Source organism: Eleutherodactylus coqui, chromosome 1 (assembly GCF_035609145.1).
Source record: "Eleutherodactylus coqui strain aEleCoq1 chromosome 1, aEleCoq1.hap1, whole genome shotgun sequence".
Taxonomy (NCBI): domain Eukaryota; kingdom Metazoa; phylum Chordata; class Amphibia; order Anura; family Eleutherodactylidae; genus Eleutherodactylus; species Eleutherodactylus coqui.
Genome location: NC_089837.1, coordinates 384,949,227 through 384,976,902, shown reverse-complemented (window position 1 = coordinate 384,976,902; position 27,676 = coordinate 384,949,227). Strand labels below are relative to the sequence as shown.

The following is a 27,676-nucleotide window of genomic DNA, read 5'->3' as shown; positions in this document are numbered from 1 at the left end:
GTATGAACAGCAAAATGTTCTGGTTGTCTGAGACAGTGGCCAGACATTAGGTGTGAATAGTCCTGCTCTGTATATAGGTGTGAACAGTGACATGTTTTGTGCATCTCTACAGGTACCTAATCAGGGATAGCCAGGTCCAAGGTGAAGAACATGGGACTGTCCTTGTTGGGACGCCTACCCTACTCTTAGCCAAGGGTGTCTCACTTCCCCTCATTAGTATGGGACAAGTTTTCTTCTATTTTTGCCTGGGTTGGTGCATTCTCACTTGCAAAGTGAGGTGTGGTGCGCCTGGCAGACGTAACAAGAAAGCTATAGATCTTAAAAATCAGAGATGTAAAAAATTAAACATGAAAAATGAAGGACCTTCAAGGGGTTAATACTACATGGGTTATTTCCATATTTACTATTCATAAAGGTGGAAATCTGTGCACATAGAAACAATCACTATATCAATATATATACACAATATATATCAAACAGGAACTTTATTACCTATCGATACTAAATTAAACAGTAAAAACTGTGCGTATATTTCCAAACTAAAAATGTAACTGATACTATTTAGTATTAATATTAATAGCATATCATTGTTAAATCCAGAATGCCCTTCATGAATTTCCTAGTACAAAATCTGTATAGTTGTTACTGTAATAACAATGGGTCATGCATCTTTCACATTCAAAGGACATTTGGAGAGCATACGTGATTCCATATGTTGGCACCTGCATTAGGAAATATTCTGCAGACAACATTAGTTCTTAATCCTGGTCTATGAAAGCTTTATTAATCAAGTAATGTAGTGACACTGCAAGTGCAAACTGTAAAACATGGATTTTCTTCCACTGCGCTGTTTAACCACAAAATTATTCTTGGAGAAAGGTTGGTAGAAGTGTTACTCTGTTTAACCAGCAAATGCAGTTGGTGGTATTCCTTTCACACCAAGTCCAGTTATCTGTAACACAATGAAAATGTTGTTCATTAGATTACAACTACACCATTACAGAAAAATCCTGTCCAAAAAATATAAGAATTTATCTACATCTTCTCAAAAATCAGTACAGCAGTCTGTTCACACAACTGAGTGGCATGAAGGATATGCCTTCAATTGGATCCAATGAATACCATTGGCTACCACTGAAACAATTAGCTCTTGTCAAGTTTCTATCAGGGCTCTGTGTTTTTCTAAAAAAAAAAAAAAAAAAATTCACACAAAAAAAATATAAAATGTATAAAGAGAGCACATTCACCATATTATATGATTCATGTCTAGACTAGGGACTGGGGGTTGAGGGCAAAAAGAGAAACAGTGGGGTAGACCATTTAGAGCACATCTGCTTGATAAAGTCGGTGTACGACGAAACGCGTTGCACATTGGCAATTTGATTGTCAATAAAGGGATATTTTTGCTTTAATTGGATTACATCTGTTCCCTGGAGTATTTTCTTCCTAAAGAGCGCTGGAAAGGCATTTTTTCTTTGCATTATTGCATCTGCTTTGCTATTTTAATGGGTCCTTCCTGCCAGTAGGACCCACACCCTGCAGCAGCTCTCCGGATTTAGCCCCTCTGGATTGGAAGCGTGGGAACCATTACCACAATATTTGCTACAAGCTCACTTGGATGTGGAGGTGATAGTGGAGTCCCCCCAGGACAAGTTCCCATACCATTGTTTTATGTTCACGTACTACCCGTACTCAGACCAGGAGCGCTATCCTAATATTGTTTGATCGGTAATATGGGTGAGCTTGAAGCGAGAATGTCTGATGAAAATTACGATATAGTTGGAATAACAGAAACATGGCTTGATGATGAGTGCAATTGGGCAGTGAATTTACAGGGCTATAATCTTTTCAGAAGTGACCATGGAATCCAGAAAGGGGGAGGGGTATGTCTGTATGTTAAATGGTACCTAATGCCAAGGCTATGAGAAGATATAGGTGCAGGAGATGAACATGTAGAATATCTGTTGGTAGAAATACAGGGAGAAAAAAAATAAAATCCTGATAGGGGTTTTCTATAAGCCACCAAAAATAACTGAAAATTTATTAAGATAAATAGAAGAGATGTCAAACCGCAATGAAGTAATTATTATGGTGGACTTTAATTAGCCGGATATAATATGGAAAGACAAAACCTGCAAATCTCACAAGGGTGATACGTTCTTGAGAACAATTAAAGCTAACTACCTTACCTAACTTGTGCGGGAGCCAACTAGAGGGAGGGCCACTCTGGACTTATTAATAACTAACAAACCAGACAGACTCTTGGGGGTGCAGTTGCAGGGACACTGGAAATTAATTATATTGTGGTCACTATTTCCCAGCTGTCATTCAATAAGAAGCCTTATCAGGGAGCGAGAAAAAAACTAAACTTTAGTAAAGCAAAATTTGATCAACTTAGAACTGATCAAACATAAACATCCTCATAAATAACAGTACAGACAACAAATGGGAGAAGCTTAAAAACATCCTAACTAGCTAATGTGAGCAGTTCATATTCTTTAAAAATAAAAGACCTAGAAGGAAAGCAATGTGGCTCGAAAAGACTAAGAGGGGCAATAAATGAAAATAAGAAAGCGTTTAAACTGCTAAAACAAGAAGACAATGAAGAAGCACTAAAATCATACAGGGAAAAAAAGAAATCATGTAACGAAAAGATCAAAATTGCTAAGGAGGCGGCAGAAAGACTTATCGCCAAAGAGAGCAAAAATAACCCTAAATGATTCTTCAATTATATTAACAGTAAAAGGATTTGCACTGAAAGCTCTGGCCCTCTAACAAATAATGCAGGAGAAATCATAGAAGATGATGGGGGGGAAAGGCAAATCTATGAAATTGTTTTTTTTCAAGTGTATTCACAAATGAAAAAGAAATGTCACATGAGATGCAAGGGAATAAAACGAACTCCCTACTAAATATTGTATGCCTAACACAGGAGGAAGTGCAGAGCCGATTAAAGAGGATTAAAATCGATAAATCGCCAGGCGCAGATAGAATACACCCAAGGGTTCTAGGGGAACTGAATGACGTGATAGCTAGAATGCTATTTCTTACATTTATGGACACTATAGAGACCGGGGTTGTTTCACTGGATTGGCACATTGCCAATGTGGTTCCAATATACAAAAAGGGGTCTAAAAGAAAGCCTCGTAACTTCAGGACAGTAAGTCTCACTTCAATAATTGGAAAAATATTCTAGGGGTTTGAGACCCGCCATCCTTAAATACCTCATGGAAAACAATGGCATAACTCCTCATCAGCATGGGTTTATAAGGGGTCGATCATGTCAGACCAATATGATCAGCTTCTACTATGAAGTAAGTTCTAGGCTGGACCTGGGAGTATCTATTGATCTTGTATACCTGGATTTCTCTAAAGCATTTGACAGTGTGACGCATAATAGGTTGATATATAAAATGAGACAACTTGGACTGGGCGAAAATATTTGTATCTGGGTAAAGAACAGGCGCAGAGATAGAAAACAGAGAGTGGTAATAAATGGTTCATACTCTGATTGCGCCACTGCTGCTAGTGGGGTGCCCTAGGGTTCAGTATTAGGCACCATTCTGTTCAATATATTTATCAATGACCCGATAGAGGGACCTGCACAGTAAAATATCAATATTTGCAGATGATTCAAAATTATACAAGATAATTAATACAACCGAAGACAATGTACGGCTACAAACGGACCTAGATAAACTGGGTGAATAGGTAGAAAAATGGCAAATGAAGTTCAACATTGATAAATGTAAGGTTATGCACATGGGCAGGAGAAACGGATGTCACCAATACACACTAAATGGGTCATTGCTAGGGAAAAGTGATATGGAAAAAGACCTGGGGGTACTTGTGGACTGTAGACTTAACTGGAGCAATCAATGCCAGTCAGCTGCTGCAAAATCAAATAAAGTCTTGGGGTGCATTAAAAGAGGTATAGGGGAGAGGGGCAAGAACATTATTCTTCAACTATATAAGGCACTTGTCAGGCCCTCTAGAAACATAGAATGGTAGGGTTTAAGGGACCTCCAGGGTCTCCTGGTCTAACCCCCTGCCCAGTGCAGGATTCACTAAATCATCCCAGAGAGATATTTCTCCAGCCTTTGTTTGAACACTTTTATTGAAGGAGAACTCACCACTTCTCGTGGTAACCTGTTCCACTCATTCATCACCCTCAGTGCCAGAAAGTTTTTTCTTATATCTAATTTGTGTCTCCTCCCTTTCAATTTCATCCCATTGCTTCTAATCTTTCCTTGTGCAGATGAAAATAGGGCTGACCCCTCTGCACTGTGACAACCCTTCAGATATTTGTAGACAGCTATTAAGTCTCGTTTCAGCCTTCTATTTTGAAAGCTTAACATTCCCAGATCCTTTAACCGTTCCTCATAGGACATGATTTACAGACTGCTCCCTATCTTGGTAACTCTTCTCTGAACTTGCTCCAGTTTGTCTATGTCTTTTTTAAAGTTGGGTGTCCAGAACTGGACACACATGGGATATACTGTGTACAGTTCTGGACACCGCTGCGAAGGAAAGATGTTGCAGTGCTTGAGGGGGTTCAAAGAAGGGCAACTAAATTTATAAACCAAATGGGAGGACTGTAATACCCAGAGAGGCTATCAAAATTGGGATTATGTACCCTGGCCAAAAGACGGCTAAGGGGCGATCAAATAACTATGTATAAATACATTAGGGGACAATACAAGAATCTCTCCCATGATCTATTTATACCCAGGACTGTGACGGTAACAAGAGAGCATCCTCTCCATTTGGAAGAAAGCCGGTTTCATCACCAACACAGAAAGGGGTTCTTTACTGTAAGAGCAGTGAGACTGTGGAACTCCCATGCATCAACACTCTTTGACATCTGAGGAGGTGGTGATGGCGAAATTCATAGAGGAGTTTAAGAGAGGACTAGATGTCTTTCTAGAGAGCTATGATATTGCAGGATATAGACATTAGGTGACCAACAGGGTTGTTGATCTCGAACGTTGATCCAGGGATTACTCTGGCTGCCATTATGGAGTCAAATTAGCTAAATTGGCTTGTTTTTTTTTTGTCTTCCTCTGGACCAACAAGGGGGAGGTTGAAACAGACTGAACTAGAACCAACTCCTCATCTGCCTCCCGACTTTTAACACTTACCTCCTCCCTTGGCTTATCACTAATCTCTGACTCCCACACTCAGAGATGGCAACACATTCGATTTAGTTTTCCTCCGTCTCTGCTCTGCCTCTCACTTTACTAACTCCCCCCTTCCACTTTCAGATCACAACCTTCTCTCTTTCTCCATCAGGCACCCTAGCATCTCCCGTGACCCACCTATCTATCGCACCTCTCGGAACCTCCAGTCTGTCCACACCCAACAGTTTAACGAGACAATTCAGTCTTCCCTGTTCCCTATCTCTCTCCTCCCTTGCCCTAACCTGGCAGCCGAACACTACCACACCACCCTCAGCCGTGCCCTGGATGACGCGGCACCACCCGTGACTCGAGCCGTTAAACACAGACCACGGCAACCTTGGCTCACATCCCGAACGTGCTTCATCCGGCGGTGCTCTAGGTGCGCCGAGTGGCTGTGGAGAAAGTCAAAGATGCCAGCAGACCTCCTCCACTTCAAATTCATGCTTAAAACTTATAACCTAGCCCTTCACAATGCAAAGCAAGTTTATTTCACCTCCCTTGTCTCCCCACTATCCTACAACCCCAAACAACCCTTTGAGACCTTCCACTACCTCCTCAGCCCCAAAGAACAGGCCCCTGCGACAGACCTGACTGCTGGAGAACTAGCTGCCTATTTCAAAGAAAAAAAAATCGACAACATTCAAGAATAAAACTCTGAAAACTGCATGGCTACCCCCGATCCCAGTTTCCACAGCACTGCTTCCAGAACTTACTCACTTTCTATGTTAGAACAGACGATGGAGGAAGAAGTCTCCAGGCTGCTTTCCGCTGCCCGCCCCACCACCTGCACCAGCGACCCTCTCCCCCCTCACCTCCTCCGGTCCCTTTCCCCAGCTCTCATTACTCACCTCACCACAATCTGCAACCTCTCCCTAACCTCTGGCACTTTCCCCTCCTCATTTAAACAATCCATCATATCCCCTCTGCTTAAAAAAACCAACACTGGACCCGACTGATGCTACCAACTACCGACCCGTCTCAAACCTCCCCTTCATCTCCAAATTACTAGAATGCCTGTTCTACTCCCGCCTTACACGTCTTTTCTCTGACAACTCACTCCTCAACGGCGTCCAGTCTGGTTTCCGCTCTCTCCACTTGACCGAAACTGTCCTCAGAAAAAGTAACAAATTACCTGATGACTGCAAAGTCGAGAGGTGACTACTCCCTACTAATCCTCCTTGACCTGTCTGCTGCATTTGACACTGTCGACCATAACCTCCTCACTATGCTCCGCTCTATTGGTCTAAAGGACACTGCTCTCTCCTGGTTCTCTTCCTACCTCTCTGACCGCCCTTTCAGTGTCTCCTTTGCTGGTTCTATCTCCTCTCCACTTCCTCTCACTGTTGGGGTACCCCAGGGCTCGGTCCTTGGTCCCCTTCTCTTTATCTATACTGCCCTAATTGGACAAACCATCCACAAATTCGGCCTCCAATACCATCTCTACCCAACTATACACCTCCTCTCGTGAGATCTCTGAACCATGCCTCCAAAATATCACTGACTGTCTGTCCGCTGTCTCTAAAACTATGTCCTCCCTTTTTCTCAAATTAAACCTCTAAAACTGACTTCCTTGTCTTTCCACCTTCCAACCGACCTCCCTTCAATATCTCCATTCCAGTCTCTGACACCATCATAACCCCCAGACGGCATGCCCGCTGCCTTGGGGTCACACTGGACTCTGACCTCTCCTTTACCCCCCATATCCAATCTCTGACCCAAACATGCCACATGCACCTCAGAAATATTGCTAAAATATGGCCGTTCCTCACCACAGACATGCTAAAGACACTTGTGGTCACCCTCATCCACTCCCAGCTTAACTACTGCAACTTGCTACTCATCGGCCTCCCCCGCACTAGACTCGCTACACTCCAATCCATACTAAATGCGGAAGCTAGGCTCAGTTTTCTATCCAGCCGTTACTCAGACGACTCTGCACTATGCCAGTCACTGCATTGGCTGCGCATCCACTGCAGAACTAAATTTTAACTTTATCTCACCCACAAAGCTCTGCATGGGGCCATGCCAGCATACATCGCCTCCCTCCTGTCAGTACACCACCCAGCCCGCTCAATCTGATCCGCTAACACACTCAGACTTAACACCCCTCTAATACGAACCTCACATGCTCACCTACAGGACTTCACCAGAGCAGCACCCATCCTCTGGAACACTCTACCCCAAGGCATCCGGACAATTCCCGATGCACGAAATTTCAGACCTGTTCAGGGAAGCATACCAAATCTCCGTCCTCCCTAGGGTGCCCCACCCCGTTTGCCTTCTAATAACGGATTTCCACATGAAATCCCCTATTGCCGTTTTCCCCATGCATTTCTCCTACCACCCCCCCCCCCTTTGAACCTCCTGTACCACCCCCAACCCATTTGTTTCAAACCGAATGTACCTCACATTGTGATTGTTGTATTGTTTTGCATTTATCTATGCCTGAAAGCACTGCGGAATAAGTTGGCGCTATACAAATAAAGATTATTATTATTACTATTATTATTAGATGGACATTGTCTTCATTCAGCCTAACCTACTATGTTACTATGTCTCAGTGGTTGAGTTCAGTGGCTTCCCTGGCATAGTGAAAGATCATACAGGTAGGCGGAGCCTGGTGTCAAACTACCTCAATCACCAGTTTTATCCAGGAATCAGGGTATGGTGACACAGCTAGTTTAGACTTTGAGACCGCAAACGCTGCAGAATTTTTTCTGGTGGAGTTACTGTGCAAATTCCGCAGTCATGTAAATGGAGATCTGGGAAATCATCTTTACATGGTGTGGAAATTTTCTGCAACGAATCTGTAGCATGTTTATTTATGCTACAGATTTCTGCTGCAGAATTTAAGCCTTGCAATACAAGGGTGAAATCCCATAACAGATTTGCTCTAAAAAGTCCTCACCAAAATCTGTGTTTACACGGGCAAGTTTGCTATGCAAGATAGGTGCATTGCGAGACGAATACAAAACTCGCACAAAAACAGACCCCATTGGGCCTATTTACATGTGCATTTTTTTTTCTATCACAGCAGTATTGCAAAATAGAAAAATCACAGCATGCTCTATTTTCTTCTACGCTTTTGCAGAACTATTTTGCACACTATTTCCTATGCCTGACTTAAAAATCACCCCTCACAGATAAAGATATAAAATATGTTAACTTTTATTAAATTATTAAAAAAAAAATGGGCTTACACTGACACTAACAAACATGGATCGAGACGAAACAAGGAAAACCAAAGAGGTGAAAAAAACCCTGGTTTAGAATTGAATGGGGAATTCACCACCTTGATAGTATGTGGAAACAGGTCTATTAGTCCCTCCTGATGTATTTAGGGATGACCTGTATGAATTAATGCGAATACTGCATGTCGGATCTGTTAATCAGATCCTGCCAGATTCTGCTCAACCGGGGTGTATATAACACCCTTAGGTGATTGATGGCAAATCACCTATCTGGATACACGGTTGTACGGTGAATCCCCAGTTATGCCACAATATTCATTTGCATATTCAAAAGTTTTTGTTTCAGGATCTGGTTATAGTGTACTTGGGTATTTAGTTAACCAGAACCCACAAACAAGTTCTTTGCACCTTGGTAGTGCTGGATCTAACAGCTCGAAAAACGAGCTAGCCGTGGCGTTCGGCAAATAAGAGTCTATGAGCTCACTGTTTGCCATAGCGCTGTGCAGTAATATTCAAGGAATAGGTTCATGCTCAAAAATAGGCTCGACGCGTTTCCCTATCCGATTTTTTTTTTGGATAGTTCCTCAGGAGCAAAAGGTACGTATACCGTCAGTTAATATGCAGTCCTTTTTGTGTGGACCAGTCGTCACCAGGGTTGGTGAAAAAATAAATTAACGATATGGTTTTTCCCGGTGGATTCACGGTTTAACCACCAGTTTCTATTAAAGGAATACCGTAGGATACGGTTATAAGTTCCTTTTTCTTGCTCTCAATATGCGCAACCAACGAGTCAACACTATCTGTTGGACCGACCAGTGTTCTGGTATAGATGTCGGTACCATTACAGAATATATCATTTAGTGAGAAAGGTTGGAGCTAAATGACCCTCGATATACATCAGTCACTTTCCAGGGACTTGTCTCGCAGTGAACAATCACACTTGCGGGCCCAGTCTCTGGAGGGTTATTTTACGTTTAAAGGCTCTATCCCCTAGCTTTACCTATAAGGGGCTGCATAAGCGAATCCCCTCTAGGTTTGTAATTGTCCCCTAATCTGTCAGTGATATAGCTGTTTGTCAGTATATAAACAGCCAGAGTCAATACTCCGTATATCACACAAAGAGTGACTATTAGTTTAGGAGAGAAGGAAGAGTGAACCCAGGTGGGCAACATCCAGGGTTGAACCCCAAAAGATACAGGGAGAGCCTAGATAGAAAGGACAACACCCCTAAATAGTCCCATCCACAGTCAGATGGGGCCCGGGTGTGTGGCCAAGACAAGGAGAGCAAGAGGTAGTGCCTGCGGCTCTGATGGTGATTATTAAAATTTAATAAAAGTTAACATATTTTATATCTATATCTGTGAGGGGTTTCTAAAGTTTACATAAAGATTTTCATACCACTGACTTTCTTGACTTAAAAATCACAATTTAAAAATTTTCTAGTACAGTTTTGAAAATCACAGCTGAACTGACTGCTTCCAATGGCCATTAGGGCTCTTCTGCAATGAGGCAGTTTGCATGCATGAGACTCAATGTGTATCGAGACTGAACTGATCCAAGTATGGAACAGCAATAAATTACCTTGTAGATTCCCCCCGACTGGGGCTGCCTTGCACTCCAGGCTTCATCCATACCATCACAGGCTGTCGTGACATACAGTTCTGAATAATCCTTTCCTCCAAAGCCACATGAAGTTGTCTTATCCACTGGTAGCTTCACAGTCTGGATCACCTTCCCTAAAAAACAAATATGTAGTTTTATATCTATTATACTATCAAATGGTCTTACAAGTTCATTATACCCAAGAATACAAATTGTACTGAAGGAGGCAGAGTTTCAGCACCAGTTGTTCAGTCAATGTGACATACTGTGTATGCATGAGGTATATGTAGCACGTTAAAGCACTCCACAAGTGTGAAAACAAGAAAGCCTCTACATACTAGAAACATCGGAGCAATAGGTCGATACCGGTCAATCCAAAACTGGTGAAAATAGCACCTACTGAACCCCCTAAATGAATACAGTATCCATGATAGAGAAATGAGTGTGGATGCAGCACACTGACACTCAACCTTCTGTTAGTAAGGGAGCACCTGTGGGCACTGATGCACGCCTTGTGGATGAGGACCCATCATCCAATGTCCCCCCAGGAAAATATTTCCAGCACATCATCGTGGAAGAGGAGAGGGGGGAAGCGTCATCAAAGAACACGTAAGAGGGTCCAGACAGATGACAACTCAAGATGGGGCAAGGCAACAGCCCCTGGCAATGACTTAGTGGTCATTATTTCTTCTCAGAGTTTGACGGTCATACAGGTACAGGTTTTGGCGAAGGGTTTAACGTTTTGTCCAATACGTGATATTGATTGGTTTACTCTTGACATAAACTGCAGAGCGTTCTTTAGAAGATTAAGATTGTGTACCTATTTTTCATCTAATGATGAGGGTGGCTCGGAGATTGGCGCGCAGTCCAACCCCCATGACTGTTTTACGTCGGTTAGGGTTGGACTGCGCACCAAGAGCCGCTTTCAACCACCTGATTGTGACCATGCGGTTGCCACATATGCTAAACATGTTGCTCATGATATTGCATCTTTGAAAACACAATGTTATAGGTTTACTGGTGGTAGGAACCTGAGTAAGGATGAATTTATGGCAATTAAGTCTTTGGAACAAAACCGCGCAATTACAATACGTGCAGCAAATAAAGGAGGAGCGGTAGTCGTCATGGACACTGAGATGTACCATGGGGAGATATTGACATAGCTGTCTGATTCTGATGTTTATGAGCCCTTGAATATGAATCCAATTGAGGGATATATGAATGAATTACGTAGCGCTTTAAGTGAAGCTTTGATGGTGGGCATCATTGACAGACAGTTGTTCGATTTTCTATGTCCATCTCATCCTGTTGTCCCCATCCTTTACACCCTACCCAAGATTCACAAGGATCTTAGGGCACCACCTGGACACCCAATTATATCAGGGAGGGGATCCCTTTTCAATAATACATCCCGGTTCTTGGATAGGGTGCTACATCAGTTTGCCACTGGAGCACATTCATATATTCATGATACGTCCGATTTTTTTCAATAAATTAAGTAAGATCAAGCCAGAGGAAGGGGCATTGATCGGATCTTTCGATGTAGTTTCGTTGTACACGAATATACAGCATGTATATGGTCTACGAGCGACTAGAGAATATTTACTGCAGTCTAGTTTATCCAACAGATGCATTGAATTTATTATGTCTCTGCTGTCTATGATTTTGGAACATAATTTTTTTTCTATATGACAAAACGTTTTACCGCCAAAAACAAGGTACGGCGATGGGGTCGAATGTGGCCCCAACATACACCAACGTGTTCATGCGTTTTGTCGAGGAACATCATCTGTGTGCCTCCCCCACCTGGGCTTCAGTGCGGGTGTGGTGGAGGTACATAGATGATGTTTTCGTCATTTGGAAGGGGACGGCTGAGGAACTTACAAGGTTTCATCATAAAATTAATGGTTTGGTTCCAAATTAGAATTTTACGCTTACCTATTCTAGTGATTCTGTCCAATTCTTGGGTGTATTTGTTCGCAGGGAAGGATCAATCTTCAAGACTGATTTGTTTACTAAGAATACGGACCGTAACAACTTGTTACATTATAGTAGTCATCATCCACTCAGTGCAATTCAGTCTTTACCCTGGAGCCAATTACTCAGGGTGAGACGCATTGTACATGATGATTGGGTAGAACCACGGTTAGCAGCTATGTGTGATAAGTTCACACATAGAGGCTACCCTAAAGAGCTGGTTGGGAGGCATAAGACTAGGGTTTTGAGAATTAACAGGGAAGAGTTATTAACACCAACTAAAAGAGCAAAAATCTGAGAGGATTCCCTTTGTGGCCACCTTTGGCACAATGAGTGGCCATATTAGAGGAATCATCAACAAACATTGGCATCTGCTCTCACTGACACCCTAATATTAAGGAATTCCAACAGTTACCGATTATGTCATATAGTAGGAGTCGCAATTTGAAGGACGATGTAGTGCACAATGTGAGAGCTGATGATATTGCCTCTAAACAGTGGTTGTTGATTCCCCTTAAGAGAGGTAATTTTATTTGTAGGAATTGCAGTAATTGCAATAATCTACTTAGAGGTGAGAGTTTTACCCATCCACATACGGGGAAGCTGTTTAGAATCAACAAACACTAAACCTGTCGATCTGACCACATAGTCTATATGATTACCTGTCCTTGCGGTCTATACTACATAGGAGAAACTATTAATGAAGTGAGGGTCCGCATTAATTCCCACAAAAGCACCATTAGAACTGGTAAAGTTGATCTTCCAATACCAAAACATTTTCAGGATGCTGGGCATTCCATCAGCCAGCTGAGGTTCAGAGTTATTGACTCAGTACCCAATAACATTAGGGGTGGTGACCAAGAAAGGCAACTGAAGATACTTGAAGCAAGGTGGATCTACATGTTGGATACTATCCATCCTAGGGGGCTAAATGTTGATTATAACCCTCTTCTGTATACATTGTGATATATTCTCAAATCATGAGTCTATACGTTGGTTTGCATATACAATTTTTAGGGTATATTGTAATATTGTTTTTATTGTTTTATAGGGACTCCAAGGTGGGCTGAAGAACCTCCGGCTGTGCTGCCTGTCTGTAGACACCATAAACATTATTGTGAAAGCCATTTGTACCAATATTTGTAAGCACAAGTGTGTTGACCTATTTGGTAGAGAGGATGTTTTGTAAAGCTAGGATTATGTTGCAAAAAGACATTGCCTACCTAGTTACAACAGTATACTCCAGTGCATCTAATCTTTACACATGCGCCGATGAGGTGATCTGGCGGAAGACGGGACACTTTAGAATCTGTGCATGCGCGGCCAATCAGGTGACAAAACAGATTGGTCATGTGAGTGGAGTAGGAGGGATCGAAAGTGACATAGATATGTCCGGCGGCTATTGCCGGCGGTTCCTGTGGATCTGGTATCGCGAAAGCTGGGGGAATCGGGCACCTGCGCAATGGGCGATGTCGGCGCAGGTGATCACTACAGACGCTGCAGACAGCAGTATGTTCATTATGTTCCTAGTGAACCGGGCATGGATTTAAACTACGGCTGTGATGGATCGGAAGTCCACTTATTCGGATGCTCCTCACCTGAGGGTAATATATATGGTGATTTATTAATTGTGATTGGTGGGGGCATGTAACTGTTCTGTATATAAAGAGGACATATGCATTGTGTTGTTCATTGGCAAGACTTTGGCAATAAAAGGAACTTTCTTTGGGAATACAACACTGCCTGTAACATTTGTACCCTGGATGCTGCCTTATTTCTGATTGATAAATGAGTACAGTAGGTGCTACATGTAATTGTGTGGCTCAGTTAAAAAGATACAACTATCAAGTGTGTCCCATTTCTCATATCCTTGATAAAAGATCAGGGGACAGAAGCAGACATTTGTCTGACAATAATATCAGTGCTGTGAGCATTTCAATCTTGTCCCAAAATTTCGAGAAAACGGTCAGGAACAACACTTATGGATTCATATTTACTGTTCTTAAACACATATACAACCTGTCTGAGGGTGGCTTCACATGAGCGTGTTTTTGTGCGTGCATACGCACGCACAAAAACACGCTTCTATTTGCAACAATGAATTCCCTATGGTGTGTTTACATGTCCGTGCTTTACAGGTGTGTGCCTGCATTGTTTTCAATGGAGCTGCGGTGCAGGGGTGCCGGCAGTCCATTGTTTTCACATATGCACACACACACGTATATAGGATATTCCACTTTGCAGCTGGATGTCTAGTTTTGCCCATTTGATGTGGATCTGAACTTCCAGACTAGTCCTTGTACATGGGATTGACACGTGTAGAGGGGCAGTGAGCGGAACATACAATAGTTTTCTTTTTTTTTAATCTCTATTTCTGTGCTGCACCTTTTGTTGCCGATATCAAGGCTTGCCGTGGGTGCAATTACCATGCAAAAAAACTACAATTCCCATGATTCCTCTCTCCTCTTACAAAAAACTAGGACAGAGGCGGGGCTAGCCGATGAGGGACTAAGACCCTCATCTGCCGAGCTCCCCGCACCAGCCCGCCTTACATAGCACCCAGACCCGCCGAAGGCCACAAAACTCACCCGAGGATGAAGGGTAAGAAGAGGAACACGCGGGGAAGGAGCCTGAGACCAGCCGCGGGCCCACTGTTGGCATTCGTGCGCAGCAATACACAGGTACACCGGCGGACCTCACCCGACCCAAAACCCTCCAGCAATGACACCGCTGAGAGAGAGGGGGAGGGAGAAGCTAGCAGCCGGAGCAGAGGCGCAGGCCCTGAGACAGAGGGCAGCGCGGGTGCCGTGGAGCTCAATGCCGGACACCTTCCCCCAGAACACCGCACACAGAAGACAGCAGAGGAGGGCATGAGAGCCCACAGTGCAGCCCAGATAATGGAGTGTGGAGACTCCAGGGCTGATACGCACACATCAACCCCTGGTAAAAGCAGCTGGGGTCAGCATCCAGGAGAAAGGCAGGGGCGGCAGACTGCTTCAGAAAGTGAAGCTTTCCCCCCCCCCCCCAACGAACACACACCAGCAGCAGCCACACAGGGGAGATATGCACTTTATAGATTGACTTTGGTCCAGGGTCTATCTGCCTCTCCCTCTCACAGCCAAACCCCATCAATCCTAGATGGAGAACAGGAACAGTGGGGATTGGAAGGCACCACAAGCCCCCTGGGGAAAACCAGGGGCCATCAACCAAGCCCCCCAACAGAACTTTTCCCCCCATGCCAGCCAGGGAACAAAAGCAAAAGCCAAGCTCCAAAGAGTCATTGCACCCCTCAGGTGACTCCAGGCACACCGCGACCCCCACTGCCACAACGCACCACTCATAGGCGAGGGGAGGAAACACCAGCTCCCCAAGAAGGGACTTCATCAGCAGACAGCGGGCAACGTGAAAGAGACACAGATGCCCAAAATCACCTAACGAAGACAACATACCTAAGCATTTCTCCAGCTACCAGCTTTCCCACCAGACGAGACACTGTAACGCAAGTCACCCGAGCCCAGGACGAGGGAGACGAATGGGATTGGAAGGAACACCTGAGAGCCATGCCAACCAGGCAAGAATTGGATACCTTATTTCGTCGGCTGTAAACAGAGCGCAAAAAATATGTCGCAGCCCTCCACCAAGAGATCCGCCAGGTGGGTCAAAGAGTAGAGGAGATAGAGGAGGCTCAAGGAAAAACTACTGAAACCATCGACGCCCACACACAAGAATTGCTCACTCAGTCCCAGCAAATTTCTGACCTGTTCTCACTTCACGATGATTTGTAAATACGTCATAGAAGAAACAATGTGAGAATCAGAAACCTACCAGAAGAGATCGAGCCAAACCTGCTGGAGAAGTAGGATCGAGAATTCTTCAACAGCATTTTGAAAAGACCAGCCGACACAGAGCTAGAGATTGACCGGATCCATCGTTCCCTGGGCCCAAGGCCAACAGATCAAGGGATGTCGTCTGTAGGATCCATTTCTACAAAGACAAGGACTTAATTCTACAGAAAACACGATCTCTAAAAGACCTATCCTTCAAGGAATCAAAAATTATGATCCTGCCGGACCTCTCCAGACGCACCCTGCAACTACGCAAAGCACTGAAACCCCTACTTTCGCTTGTTCAGGAAAAAGACACTCCGTACCGTTGGGGTTTCCCATTTCAACTCCATGCCAGAAACGACGGCAGAACAGCGAGTTTTCGAGGTCTGGGAGATCTCCCAGGATTTCTCAACACCCTTGGATTCCCTACAGTATCTCTCCCCGACTGGCCAGCTTCATGCGCCTTACCAATTCCACCTCCAAGAATGCTTTGGCAGACTGCGGGACAACAACAAAACAGCCAACGTAAAGCCTCAAGTCGGAGAACAAAAGAAAATCCCAGAAGCCCAACAGGAGACTGACTCCAAATCTGTGCTTTATCACAAGAGTCGTGTTTCTTCCCAAGCTCAATTAGCTTAAGTTAACTAGACGGGTCTTCGAGCGGCGGGTGGCTGCAATCTCCAAACAAGTTTTCAATTTAGTCTAATTGCAGTCGAGGGTGCAGGGGGGGGGCGGGTTCCTTTTGGGCTACTACCCACCCAACTAGGGAAGGCAGCATAGGAGATAGCCGTTTACTGTCCTGATTAGGCAGACTTTGGTTTGAGTTAGGGGTCGTAGGTCCTATGTGTTTTTGTTTTGTTCTTTTGCTCATTTAGGTCTATCCACATTTGTAGTTTTGTCCCCCCATACACCCTCTCACCCCCCCCTCTTTTGTCTTCTCCCCCTGCTTCAGTCCTGTCCTGGGGCCGGGGACGGTGAGCCTAGATCACGGATCCTGGAGCAGTGGAAACCATGGCAGACTTGACATTTTGCACATTTAATGTTAAGGGGCTGAATGTCCCTCAAAAAAGAAAGCAAATTCTCTACCATCTCCATAAAAAGGGGGTCATGGTGGCCATGCTCCAGGAAACACATTTCAAATCGGGTGGTGCCCCAACATGCAGCTCACGCCAATACCCGCTTTGGTTCCATGGTCCAGACCCGTTGAGAGCAGGCGGAGTGTCTATCGCCTTACATAGAACCTTACAGCACCGGCTGGTTACTTCTCGCATAGACCCAGACGGCAGGCTAATTTTTCTCAAACTAGAGGTAAAGGGTAATTTATTAACATTTGCCAATGTGTATCTTCCTAATCAGAACCAGACCTCACATGCATCCAGAATCCTGAGAGAAATGGCAGAGTTCGCCGACGGGTCGAAAATTGTCCTGGGTGGAGACTTCAATTTGGTGCTGGATCCTGTCCTGGACACGTCCTCGGGTAAGTCCTCCATCTCCCGTGTGGCTTTACGGTCCCTCAAAAAAACTTTAGATTCCTTACACTTAGTGGATTTGTGGCGAATACTTCACCCGGGTGTCAGGGACTACTCTTTTCACTCAGTGGCGTACAATTCCTATAGTAGGTTAGGCCTCCTTTTGGTCTCCCAGGGCCTCTTGGACTGTTCCGCGGGTTGCTCATTAGGGAGCTTCTTGTGGTCAGATCATTCACCGGTTTTTGGGGATCTGGCTCTAGGGAAAGTGGCGCGGGGAGGCCACTCCTGGAGACTTAATGACAATTTCCTCAGGGACCCCATCTGTGTGTCAGATATCAGAGACAAAATTCAGGAATTTATAGAGGTCCACCACACCGACTCCACACCATCTCCCGTGAAGTGGGAATCCCTAAAATGTGTTTTGAGAGGAGTCCTGATATCACACGGAGCACGCCTGAAAAGAGAGATCTGCCGCCCTGACCGCTCTCCTCTCAGAGCTTAACATCAAAGAGACGGCAAACAAACGACAACAATCCGACACGCTTAGAGCCCAAATTTCATCCCTAAGACAGCAAATCCTGTCTCTCCTCGATCAGAGATCCCTAATTTATAGAGACAAATTGAGGAGAGGATCATTCGAATACGGGGATAAATGCGGCAGCTGGCTTGCAAGAACCCTACATCCTAGAGCGCCATTAACACATGTCCCCAGAATTCAGTCACGAAAGGGGCATCTCTTTGACTCGATAGGGGATATTTTGGAGAAATTCAGGACCTTCTATAGTAAATTATACAATTTCGAGCCGGGAGACGGGACAGCAGGGGACTATCTCACAGCTAATGCCCCTTGAAGGCTGACGGATATGGAGAGAGAGGATCTGGAGCTACATTGTACACCACAGGAACTCTCCGAGATAGTCCAAAACCTGAAAGTGGGCAAAAGTTTGGACCGGACGGGTTCCATAAATTATTCCAGAGGGAACCTGCCCCAGTGGCGATTGAGGCGTTCAATGCAATTAGTCGGGGCCAACCCTTTCCTCCTCAGGCACTACAGGCTCATATCACAGTCATCCCTAAGCAGGGCAAGGACACCTCGGTTTGCGGAAATTATAGACCCATCTCATTAATCAACATAGACATTAAAATGTTTGCTAAACTCCTAGCCAATAGATTCCAAAATATTATTCCACGGCTGGTGCATAGAGAACAGGTGGGCTTTGTTCCGGGCAGAGAGGCAAGGGACAACACCATAAAGACACTGTCTTTCATCGATAGAGCCAGATTCTCCAGGACTCCCCTATGCTTGGTGGGGATTGATGCCGAAATGGCATTTGATCGAGTGAGTTGGCCCTTCCTCTCTGCCACACTGGACAGTATAGGCATGGGAGTGCGGATGAAGCTGTGGATAATGGCTTTATACCATGACCCCACAGCAAGTCCGGTTAATGGGATGCTGTCAGGGGTTTTCCAGGTGAGGAATAGAACCAGGCAGGGGTGCCCGCTTTCACCATTCCTGTACATTCTGACCATGGAGACACTGGCAAATGCTATCTGCAGTAATACATCCATCAGGGGAATGCAAACGGGGAAACTAGAACACAAAATGGCCCTTTTTGCAGATGACCTGCTCCTTTATATGACCAATCCCCGAATTGGTATGCCGATGCTCCTCGAAGAGTTCAAAAGATTTAGTAGGGTCAGCAATTACAAAGTCAACGCCCAGAAATCCGAGGCCCTGAACATCACACTCCCGCAGACCAAGGTGTCCCACCTGGAGGAGTCGTTCCCCTTCTGCTGGCGCTCCACGAGCATAAAATACCTTGGAATTCAGCTCCCTGCAGACGCTTCCCAGGCATTTAGACTTAACTTCCTCCCATTCGCGGCGGGTTTAGAGAGCGACTTAAGCAAGTGGGGTCCCCTGTTTTTATCATGGAGTGGAAGGGTCAATGTGGTCAAGATGGACTCGCTGCCTAGGTTCCTCTATCTATGCCAAATGATGCCGATCAGACTCCCAAGACAATACCTGAAAAAACGGCGATCCTTAATAACAGCGTTTGTGTGGAGAGGGCGCAAACCACGCATGTGCTTTTCGCTTCTGACGAGGAGAAAGGACAGAGGGGGCCTGGGCCTTCCTGACTTCACCCTCTATTATCGTGCAGGTATCTCTAATTGCGTGCTGGATTTGCTAAAACACAAAACATCGAAGCTGTGGGTAGAGGCGGAACACGAAGGCACATCAAGATATCTGCAGGCAGTTTTCTGGATCCCACCCAAACAGATCAAAGCCCTACCCATTTTATCCCCATTTTGTATCCAACTAATCAAAAATTGGGCAGGTTTCGCGTACTCGAAAGGCCTGGGGAGGGTGCCGGGCCCTCTCACTCCCCTGGTTTTCAACCCTCAGTTCGAGGCCACTCTTAGGAGCCCCGCGATCCTGGCGCTCCCGAACACCCCAATCCCAAGACTGGGGGATGATGTGTCCCAGTTGGGTCTGAGATCGCTCCAGGAGATTCTGGGAGATAGTGAGGCCCAGCCTGGGAATGTGGCTACAATACTTCCAGTTGAGAGGTTTCGTGCGGACACTGACGCCCCGGGTGAGTGAACTAGGCCCCCCCACGGAGTTTGAGCGACTGTGCCTTTCTTCTTCACGCCACAGGCACATGATCTCTAGACTTTACGGGCTGTTGCTGTCTCGGGAGATGGAGGACGAGGAACCTGACTATATGGGAGCATGGGAAACTTTTACCCCCGAGGACTGGAACAGGGTATGGCTCCTAACCCACACACTCTCCTCGGCGGGTAGGGTTCAGGATCTGAACTTCAGAATATTATCTAGATGGTATAGAACACCGGATCGGCTCCAGGGGATGTTCCCCCAGACCCCCTCCACATGTTGGAGATGTAACAGCAGCAGAGGCACGATGACACATATCTGGTGGAGCTGTCCTCTGGTGTCGAGCCTCTGGAAGGAGGTGATGGAGCTCTACAATCATATCTGTCACACGAGGGTGACTTGCACTCCGGAGTTGGCTGTTCTTTCTATGTTCCCCAGCCGATAAGAGAAGCAAGGAGGAGTCTCCTCCGATTCTTCATTATAGCAGCCAGAAGGATCATTCCGAGACTATGGAGCTCCACCGACACAGATAATGTGGGTGGAGGAGCTCCATACACTCATGCATTTTGAGGAGCTGGGGGCGGAGGAACCAGAGGACTGGGAAAATAACTATAACATTTGGCAGGCCTGAATGGCTTTTAGGTCCTCAGGTGGGCTAAGAAAGTGTCTGGAATTAGGCACCCCCTGAAATTGAGGATCAGTGGCGGACCTGAAGATGAGAGGATCCGGTTATGGCTCCTGTTTCCTCTCTGTCTGACCCTTCCCCTAATGTCTGGTCCTGGATGTGATCCTCCCTGGTCTGTGTACCCTTTTGTTGATTTCCACATGACTATTTGTATAGACCTCATCCTCAGGTATATTACTGGAGATATCGACCCATGGGGCCCAGGGCGGGGAGTGGAGGGAGTTCCTGCTGGGAGTTTGGGGAGGTGAATGCTAAAGGGACTTAACTCGAATGGCGCATCTAGCCCGGCTCATTCCAGTGGGGGCCTTGTCGGCCGACTTCGCTTGAAGATTGGTGAGCTCTGAGGGTTGAGTTAACCCCTCGGAGAGACTGTGTTACCAGCAGAATGTTGTGCACAACCTGGACAACACCCGGCCCTGCACTGCCCACTGTCTTTGGTTTAATTCACTACTTTGAATAATGCTCACGACAACCCCACCCTTTCCTAACCCTATTTCCCCCAATCTTCCTTTATTTCGGTTATGTTAAACTGTATGCTGGAAAAATTAATAAAACTTCCTTTGAACCCAAAAAACTAGAACAGATTTACCAATCTATTTACTACGCTATTTTGTCCTCTAGAAATTAAAGAAAATCATGTAAAATAGAGAGCAAAATTTCAGTTATATAAGACTGGTTTTACATTTGCATTAGAGGTTCAGTCGCAGATCCAGCTCAAAATGCATGCAGTGAGCTTTTTCTTCCATCCAAAAGCAAGGCACCTGAGCGCAAACCGAATGGACTCCATTATAGTCATCCTGAGACTGAGCCATTCGACTGCGGGGATTCCCCTTTCCCGCTCCCCAGTGATGTTTTCATTGGCAGTGAGTGCATTAACAGTTTGGATATCACCACATACCTAACATAGATAACACTCTCTATTGTAAATTATTCTACAGATTAGATGTCAACTTTGTTTCCTGTGGCTCTTATTATTATACTACATACATGTATAGTAAATCATGCAATGAAAATATTCAAAAAAGCTTAAATCAATTAACTTTTTTAGCATCCTACCAGCCTGCGGATCAATACGGATCACCCGTCCTCCATTATAGCAAGCAACCCAAAGTTTCCCCTCTGCATCTATGCACATGCCATCAGGAATCCCTTCGTCCTGCTGTAACTTGTACACATGAAGGCGGTTGGCTGCGGAGAGAAGCAGTTATTGTAATTTACACTAGTCAGCTCTAGCCCTGCATAGAAATACATAATTGTAAGTTTTTTCTTGATCAAAATTCAAATATTCTTGTTAATCTTATTCACTATTCTAGAGAGAAAATAATCAGTCTCTCTGATCGACAGCAACTGTGCATCTCGTTCTGTAGAGATCTGGCGTCTCCTAGTCAGCTGACCATGACTTGACCTAGTTTTCACAATGCTTGCTGTCAGTCTGTGCAAAATCATCTGTATTAAAAACTGTATAGTTGGTTAATCCCAATGGATTAAAAGTTTTGCTGTAAAGAGTTATTTTAAGGCTGCTACCACGAGGGCAAATTTGACAGTGCTACAAATCGCATGTAGGTAGAGCCCATGCCTTCCTATTGGTTCTTCCACATGAGCCATGCTTTGTAGCCTGCGGCCTTCCTATGTGTTGCATCGCATGAAAACATAGTTTTGATGCAATGCCAATCAGCCAATCAGAGCCAGTGCTCGAGGAACCAATCACAGCCATTCATTAAATGGCTGTGATTGGCTGAGCTGGGTGCTCGAGAACCAATCAGAGGCAGAGCTTCCTGGAGGTGGGAATTTTCAAAGTCCCAACCAGGAAGCTCTGCAGGAGAACTTCAAGCAACTGCCAGGGAGCTTCAGGAGAGATGACAGCGCCAAAAAGGTGATGTATTCTTTTTTTTTTCTTTTTTTTTTTTATGCAGCTAGGGATTATTTACAGGGTAGGGCTTATATTTCAAGCTCCTGCCCCGAAAATCTTTGCACGTGGTGCTATAAAGTTGCGTAACTTTGTAGTCACAAAAAAATGGCAATATTGCCGTGAGAAAACGCAGAGATATCACGCACAACACCGATGCGATATCGCTGCAATTTTCTCGCAGCAATATCACGTCGCTCGTGTAGAAGTGACCTTAAAGTGAAAGACCGCTATATTTTGGTATGACGTCGTATTTTACAGAAAATATATTTTGTATTTATCCATAACTTCACATTAAGATCCGGTGAGATTGTATAATGTCTTTGTAATGCTACGTATTGGAAAGTAACGAAAGAAAATTAGTACCCCTCCTAACCCATATCAAAGGCTTCTCAGAGAGCAAACCAAAACTCTGCTCTGCACTGATGGAATTTTTTTTTTTTTGAAGAAGAAGAAGAATCTAGTTTGGCCTATATCCTTATAGAGCCTGATTATCAAGCAGGAACATTTGCCTGGATGGTTGTTGGCCATTTTATACAGCCCAATGATCAGGCAAACAATCATCTGACATATCAGCAAATACTTGTCCATTGTTTGGGGTTTCTTTTTTTGCATATTATATATACTTATTGGTTGACTTCATATCTTCCCGTCTAAATAAGGAGATGTGCAGCTGGCCAATGATAATAGTATGAGGACAAACACAACCATTTGTCCCCATGCTGCAGATAATCTCCCTATGTACACAAGTGGAACTAGCACTGACCGGCATACTCATTGTTGGTCAGCGCTCATTGGCATGGACTGATTAGCTGCCCATGTAAAATCACTAAGGTTCATGTAGCAAAGCCTGTTAGAAAGCTGAACATTGACATAGGGAAGCTATTGTACCTTCCAATAGTACTACAGCGGTATTATACCAGCTACCATTAGTATTCACATTTAGAGCTATACTACCCTGTTTCCCCGAAAATAAGACGCGTCATATTAATTTTTGCTCCCAAATATGCGCTACGTCTTATTTTCAGGGGGTGTCTTATTTCGCCGTGGCAAATCCATCTGTGGCCGCTAATCCCTCAATTGGCCAGCTTTGTGGACGAAATTTCTCAGAAATCTCGTCCACATGGGACAGCAAATCTGTCACGGCAAAGCTTGGAATAGCCGGTTTTGTGGTGCGGATTCACCAGCCACAGAAACGGAAAAGCGTGCAGCCAGGTCGCTTCAAAACAAGCGGCTGAGTGCCGTGGGTTTTGAAGCAGCGCTTTCCTGGCGGAAATCTCGCTGTTTATCGCTGTGGCCAAACTGCGAGATTTCCGCTGGAAATACGCTCTGTGAGAACCCAGCCTTAAGAATCACACAGGGTGCCTGACTCTCACACAGAGCCATAAAAAAAATAAGGGCTGTTATGTAACGTACCTGTCTGCAGACAGAAGTTCCTGTACCACTTGTAAGCAGGGATGGTATTGCAGCTTCCGACCACCAGGGGGAGCTCATCACAGCAGACATGTACAGCAGGAACAGAACGTACAGTATGGACTTTTCCAGCCAACAAGGGGAGCTCACAGCAGCACACTCGTACAGCACAGCAGGGACAGGATAACAGCAGACTGTCTGCAGATCTACCTATACATCTGGAGGTAGGAGACAACGGGGATGGCAGCAGGGGACAGGCCTCTTGACTTGCCTGCACACTTTACTATGCCTTACATTTGGGACTTCTGCAAATTTCAGGGGGTGTCTTATTTTCAGGGGGTGCCTTATTTTCGGGGAAACACGGTAGCTTGTTTTCTTGACAAAATTACACGGAATCCATGTCTTTGTATTTCCGCAGATAACAAAAACAATATGAACTCATACAATGCTATGTATATACTAGAAGCTAAAAATACTGCTTACTTACATGTTTTTCCTGTTTTCACATCATAATCCAGTGCATCAACTGTATATGAGAGGCTGTCAATATAGTACATGGTTTTGTGATCCAAAGACCAGTCTAAACCATTCGAGATATCCACCATGTCAAAATGCTTCACCACAGAGTGGTCTTCGTACAAAGTGAATAATGAACCCTGGTTCCTCTCCACAACTGCTGGACGGATCTCCTGGGCCATGGTGCCTGCAAGAAGACTTGCTAAGTTAACTTTCTCAAATGTTTTGGGTCACATAGAGAAAAGAATGGAGAAAAAAAAGATGGTTGGTAAAGGAAATGGTAGTCTTTTTTATTTACACTAGTTTTCATAAATTACATTATAATTAATAATTACACAATTGTTTATAACATGACCTGTTCTATACATTTGATTTAATAAACAGTAGATTCAACGAGATATCGAAACATTACAATGACGACCATGAACCTCTCTCCATTAGGCCGCACTCGCATGAGTGTATTGGTATAGCGTGTGGGTCCAAGTTCTGTCCAAGTTTACTCTGTTACAAAGTCAGACAGAACTCTGAATGATATCATCCATGTGAATTAGGCCATAGAGACCAGAGCCGCTAAGTAAGAGCAGCTCCCATTTAGGAGAAGTTGGCCAGTCCATGTATGACATGATTACACACTCATCATGGCTGCATACTTCCCTGCCAATATCAACTGATCGGCAATACCTGGTTTTTAGAACCCTTGCCAATCAGCTGATCATCGGGTGAAATTTTTATTCTTTTGTTGAGGAGTTGTCGTAGTGAGACAACCCTTTCAGGGTGGTTTCATGCACAATGCTTTTTTTCTCCAAACATATTTTTTGTGGTATTTCTTTTTTTGTGTCAGAAATACGTTGCAGCTAGATGCCAGCTGTAAGTCAATAGTGAAATATGAAATGCACTACAAGCCGTTTATATTTTTTCATATGTAATTTATTTTTACGTCAGTGACATCACGCAGGCTGTAGATTTGATGTGTTTTCTGATGATTTTGAATGTGTTTCTCTATAGAATAAAAGCCCATTTAAAAAAGTTGTGTGAAGTAAAGAAAACACCACCCCCAAGACCTCTAAAAACATGAAATAATACTAATCACCACTTTTCTTTACACGCATTCGTTAGGGCGGAAAACGTCACCAAAAAGTGTATAAAGGAAGCCTGTGTCCGACTTCACATATAGCATACTAGTGGAACTTTCCTACACCAAATACCACAACTAAACACAGTGCAATGTTACTGAATGGGGTTTCAACCAACACCAATCACTAACAGTGGAAAAGGCCGCTGCAGGTAAGTCATGTTGCGGATTTTCAAATTCAGAGCATGCTGTATTTGTTGTGGAAAATTCAGTGCGGATTTCATTCGTTTCAATGTAACAAGTAAAACCTGCGGCTAAATCCACACTAAAAAAATGCAAATTTATTACCGATTTAGGGGTAGAATTTTACGGCAAATTTACAGCGGATATTTTTTGCTGTTTTTTAAACTTGTCTTAAGCTGGTATTGGTAATTAAATTCCACCGCACCTGCAAAGAATCTCCCCGCTGGATCCACTTTTCCATCATTAAAACGATTATTGGGCTTATCTTCATCAACCCGAGCAAGGGGGGTTACTGACTTGTCTTCCCAATTTAGGGCTGCAAATGTAGTGCCTGCGGCAACTGCATAGCCACCAGACTTCCGAAGGGCAACAGAGCCGACTGGTTCTTCTACAGTGGAGGCAAAAGAAGTTGAGATGTTCATGAAAGAATCTTTGTAAAATTACTTGTATTCAACTTCTTCTATTTGCTGAAAATCAGAATTCTATCCAATTTAGGCCGCCTGCAGACGGACAGGCCAAATCGGCGGCAAGGATTCTCGCTGTGGGACCCGACCCGAGCGCCTGCAGGGACCGGCGCGTACTCACCCGCGCCCGCCGGCTCTGGCTCTTTGATGTGCCGGCTTGCCGCGCAGCCGGCGCATGCGCAGACAGGAGCCAGCGGCGGGTGAGTGACATTTCTGTGCGGGGCTCGAAATAGAGCATGCCGCGATTTGTTTGCCACGCGGCCAAATCGCGGCTGTCTGCATAGGATTGCGTTTGTTAACGCAATCCTATGCAGGCTTCGAGCAGCGGAAATTCCGCGGGAAATCCAGCCGTGGAATTTCTGCTCATGTGCAGGGGGCCTTAACCTAAATGAAGCTAAGAAAAATGTAACTTCTTAATAAACAACCAGTATAAATACGTAGATCTCTGTATGACTATTCTGGAATTAACTCCAATATGGCATATAACAATGAGGAAAAGTAAATCAACCAAGTCAAAAAGAATCTTATCTGTATACAGTAGATCCCTTTTTTAGGCTGTACTTACACAGGCAAGCGTGATATCAGTGAGAAAAACTCTGCTTATATGGTGCTTGTACAGAAATGTGATTTTTTTTCACTTGTGAGTGTGATGCCATTTGTGAGAAAACGCATTGCTTCACTGAACATGCGATTTTCATATGCTTGAATCGCATGTTTCAATAGGAAAAAATGTAAAACTGCATCACACTTGGATTGAAAATTGCAGTGTAATGTGATTTTTGGCTTCCGGTAAACAAAATAATGGATGATTCTCAGACCGGAATAGCCCAAAAATGGAATATGCGTCAGCTTTTCTGTATCGTATCATCACTGAGAGGAAAAACGTCTGTGTAAACTAATCCATTGTAAAGAATGGGTTAAAACGTTGCATAAGTTCTGTGCATTGCGCAAACGCACAGAACTCGTGCGATTTTGTTTGCCCTCAAGAGTCTGGCCCAACCTTCAGTTGGAATGGAATGAATAATATAACATAGCATCTATTTAATAATAATAATACACATATGTCAAGCTTCACGGAACTGCTAGATAAAACTTTTTGGGTAAAATGAAAAAAAAGTATGAAATTTACCTAGAGATACGGACTGTATTTTGTTACTATTGGGGTTCCAGCGACAGACCTTCTGTCCTGTAATATCAACATATACTAACATGCCTTCCCGCTCATCCCAGACCGGTGACTCTCCAATTCGGTACCTCTCACTGATAACACATTCAATCTTGATGGAAGACATGGCCCTGTAATAATGGAGATATTAAGCACATATACACCACTTATATTAGAAGAGGTACAAAACATACCAGGCTTTTCTGCAGGTTTTACTTGTCTCAAAACTGTTCCACTTACAGGATTCAGATTTTTTGTTTCTCAGAAAGATGTTTTATTAAAAACTTAAAACGGTGATTAAACGAGATCCTTCCAACAAGTAGGAGGTTTCCCTCTAGAAGTTCATTTCCTG

General features: G+C 44.3%; 1 protein-coding gene across 3 annotated transcripts; it reads right to left on the bottom strand.

The window, feature by feature from the left end:
* Window positions 1-474: 474 nt before the first annotated feature.
* On the bottom strand, window positions 475-27,676 carry LOC136579141 (regucalcin). Of its 3 annotated transcripts, none has more exons than XM_066579489.1 (7): window positions 27,565-27,676; window positions 27,289-27,455; window positions 25,901-26,083; window positions 24,352-24,567; window positions 21,602-21,733; window positions 9,953-10,107; window positions 477-952 (listed from the first exon to the last, which is right to left on the bottom strand). In XM_066579489.1, the coding sequence occupies exons 2-7, from the start codon at window positions 27,449-27,451 to the stop codon at window positions 902-904; spliced, it is 900 nt and encodes a 299-aa protein (XP_066435586.1). In that variant the 5' UTR covers window positions 27,452-27,455; window positions 27,565-27,676; the 3' UTR covers window positions 477-901. The 3 variants fall into 3 exon arrangements, with proteins under 3 accessions (XP_066435602.1, XP_066435586.1, XP_066435594.1); XM_066579497.1 differs by having other exon boundaries at window positions 27,519-27,632; XM_066579505.1 differs by lacking the exon at window positions 25,901-26,083 and having other exon boundaries at window positions 475-952.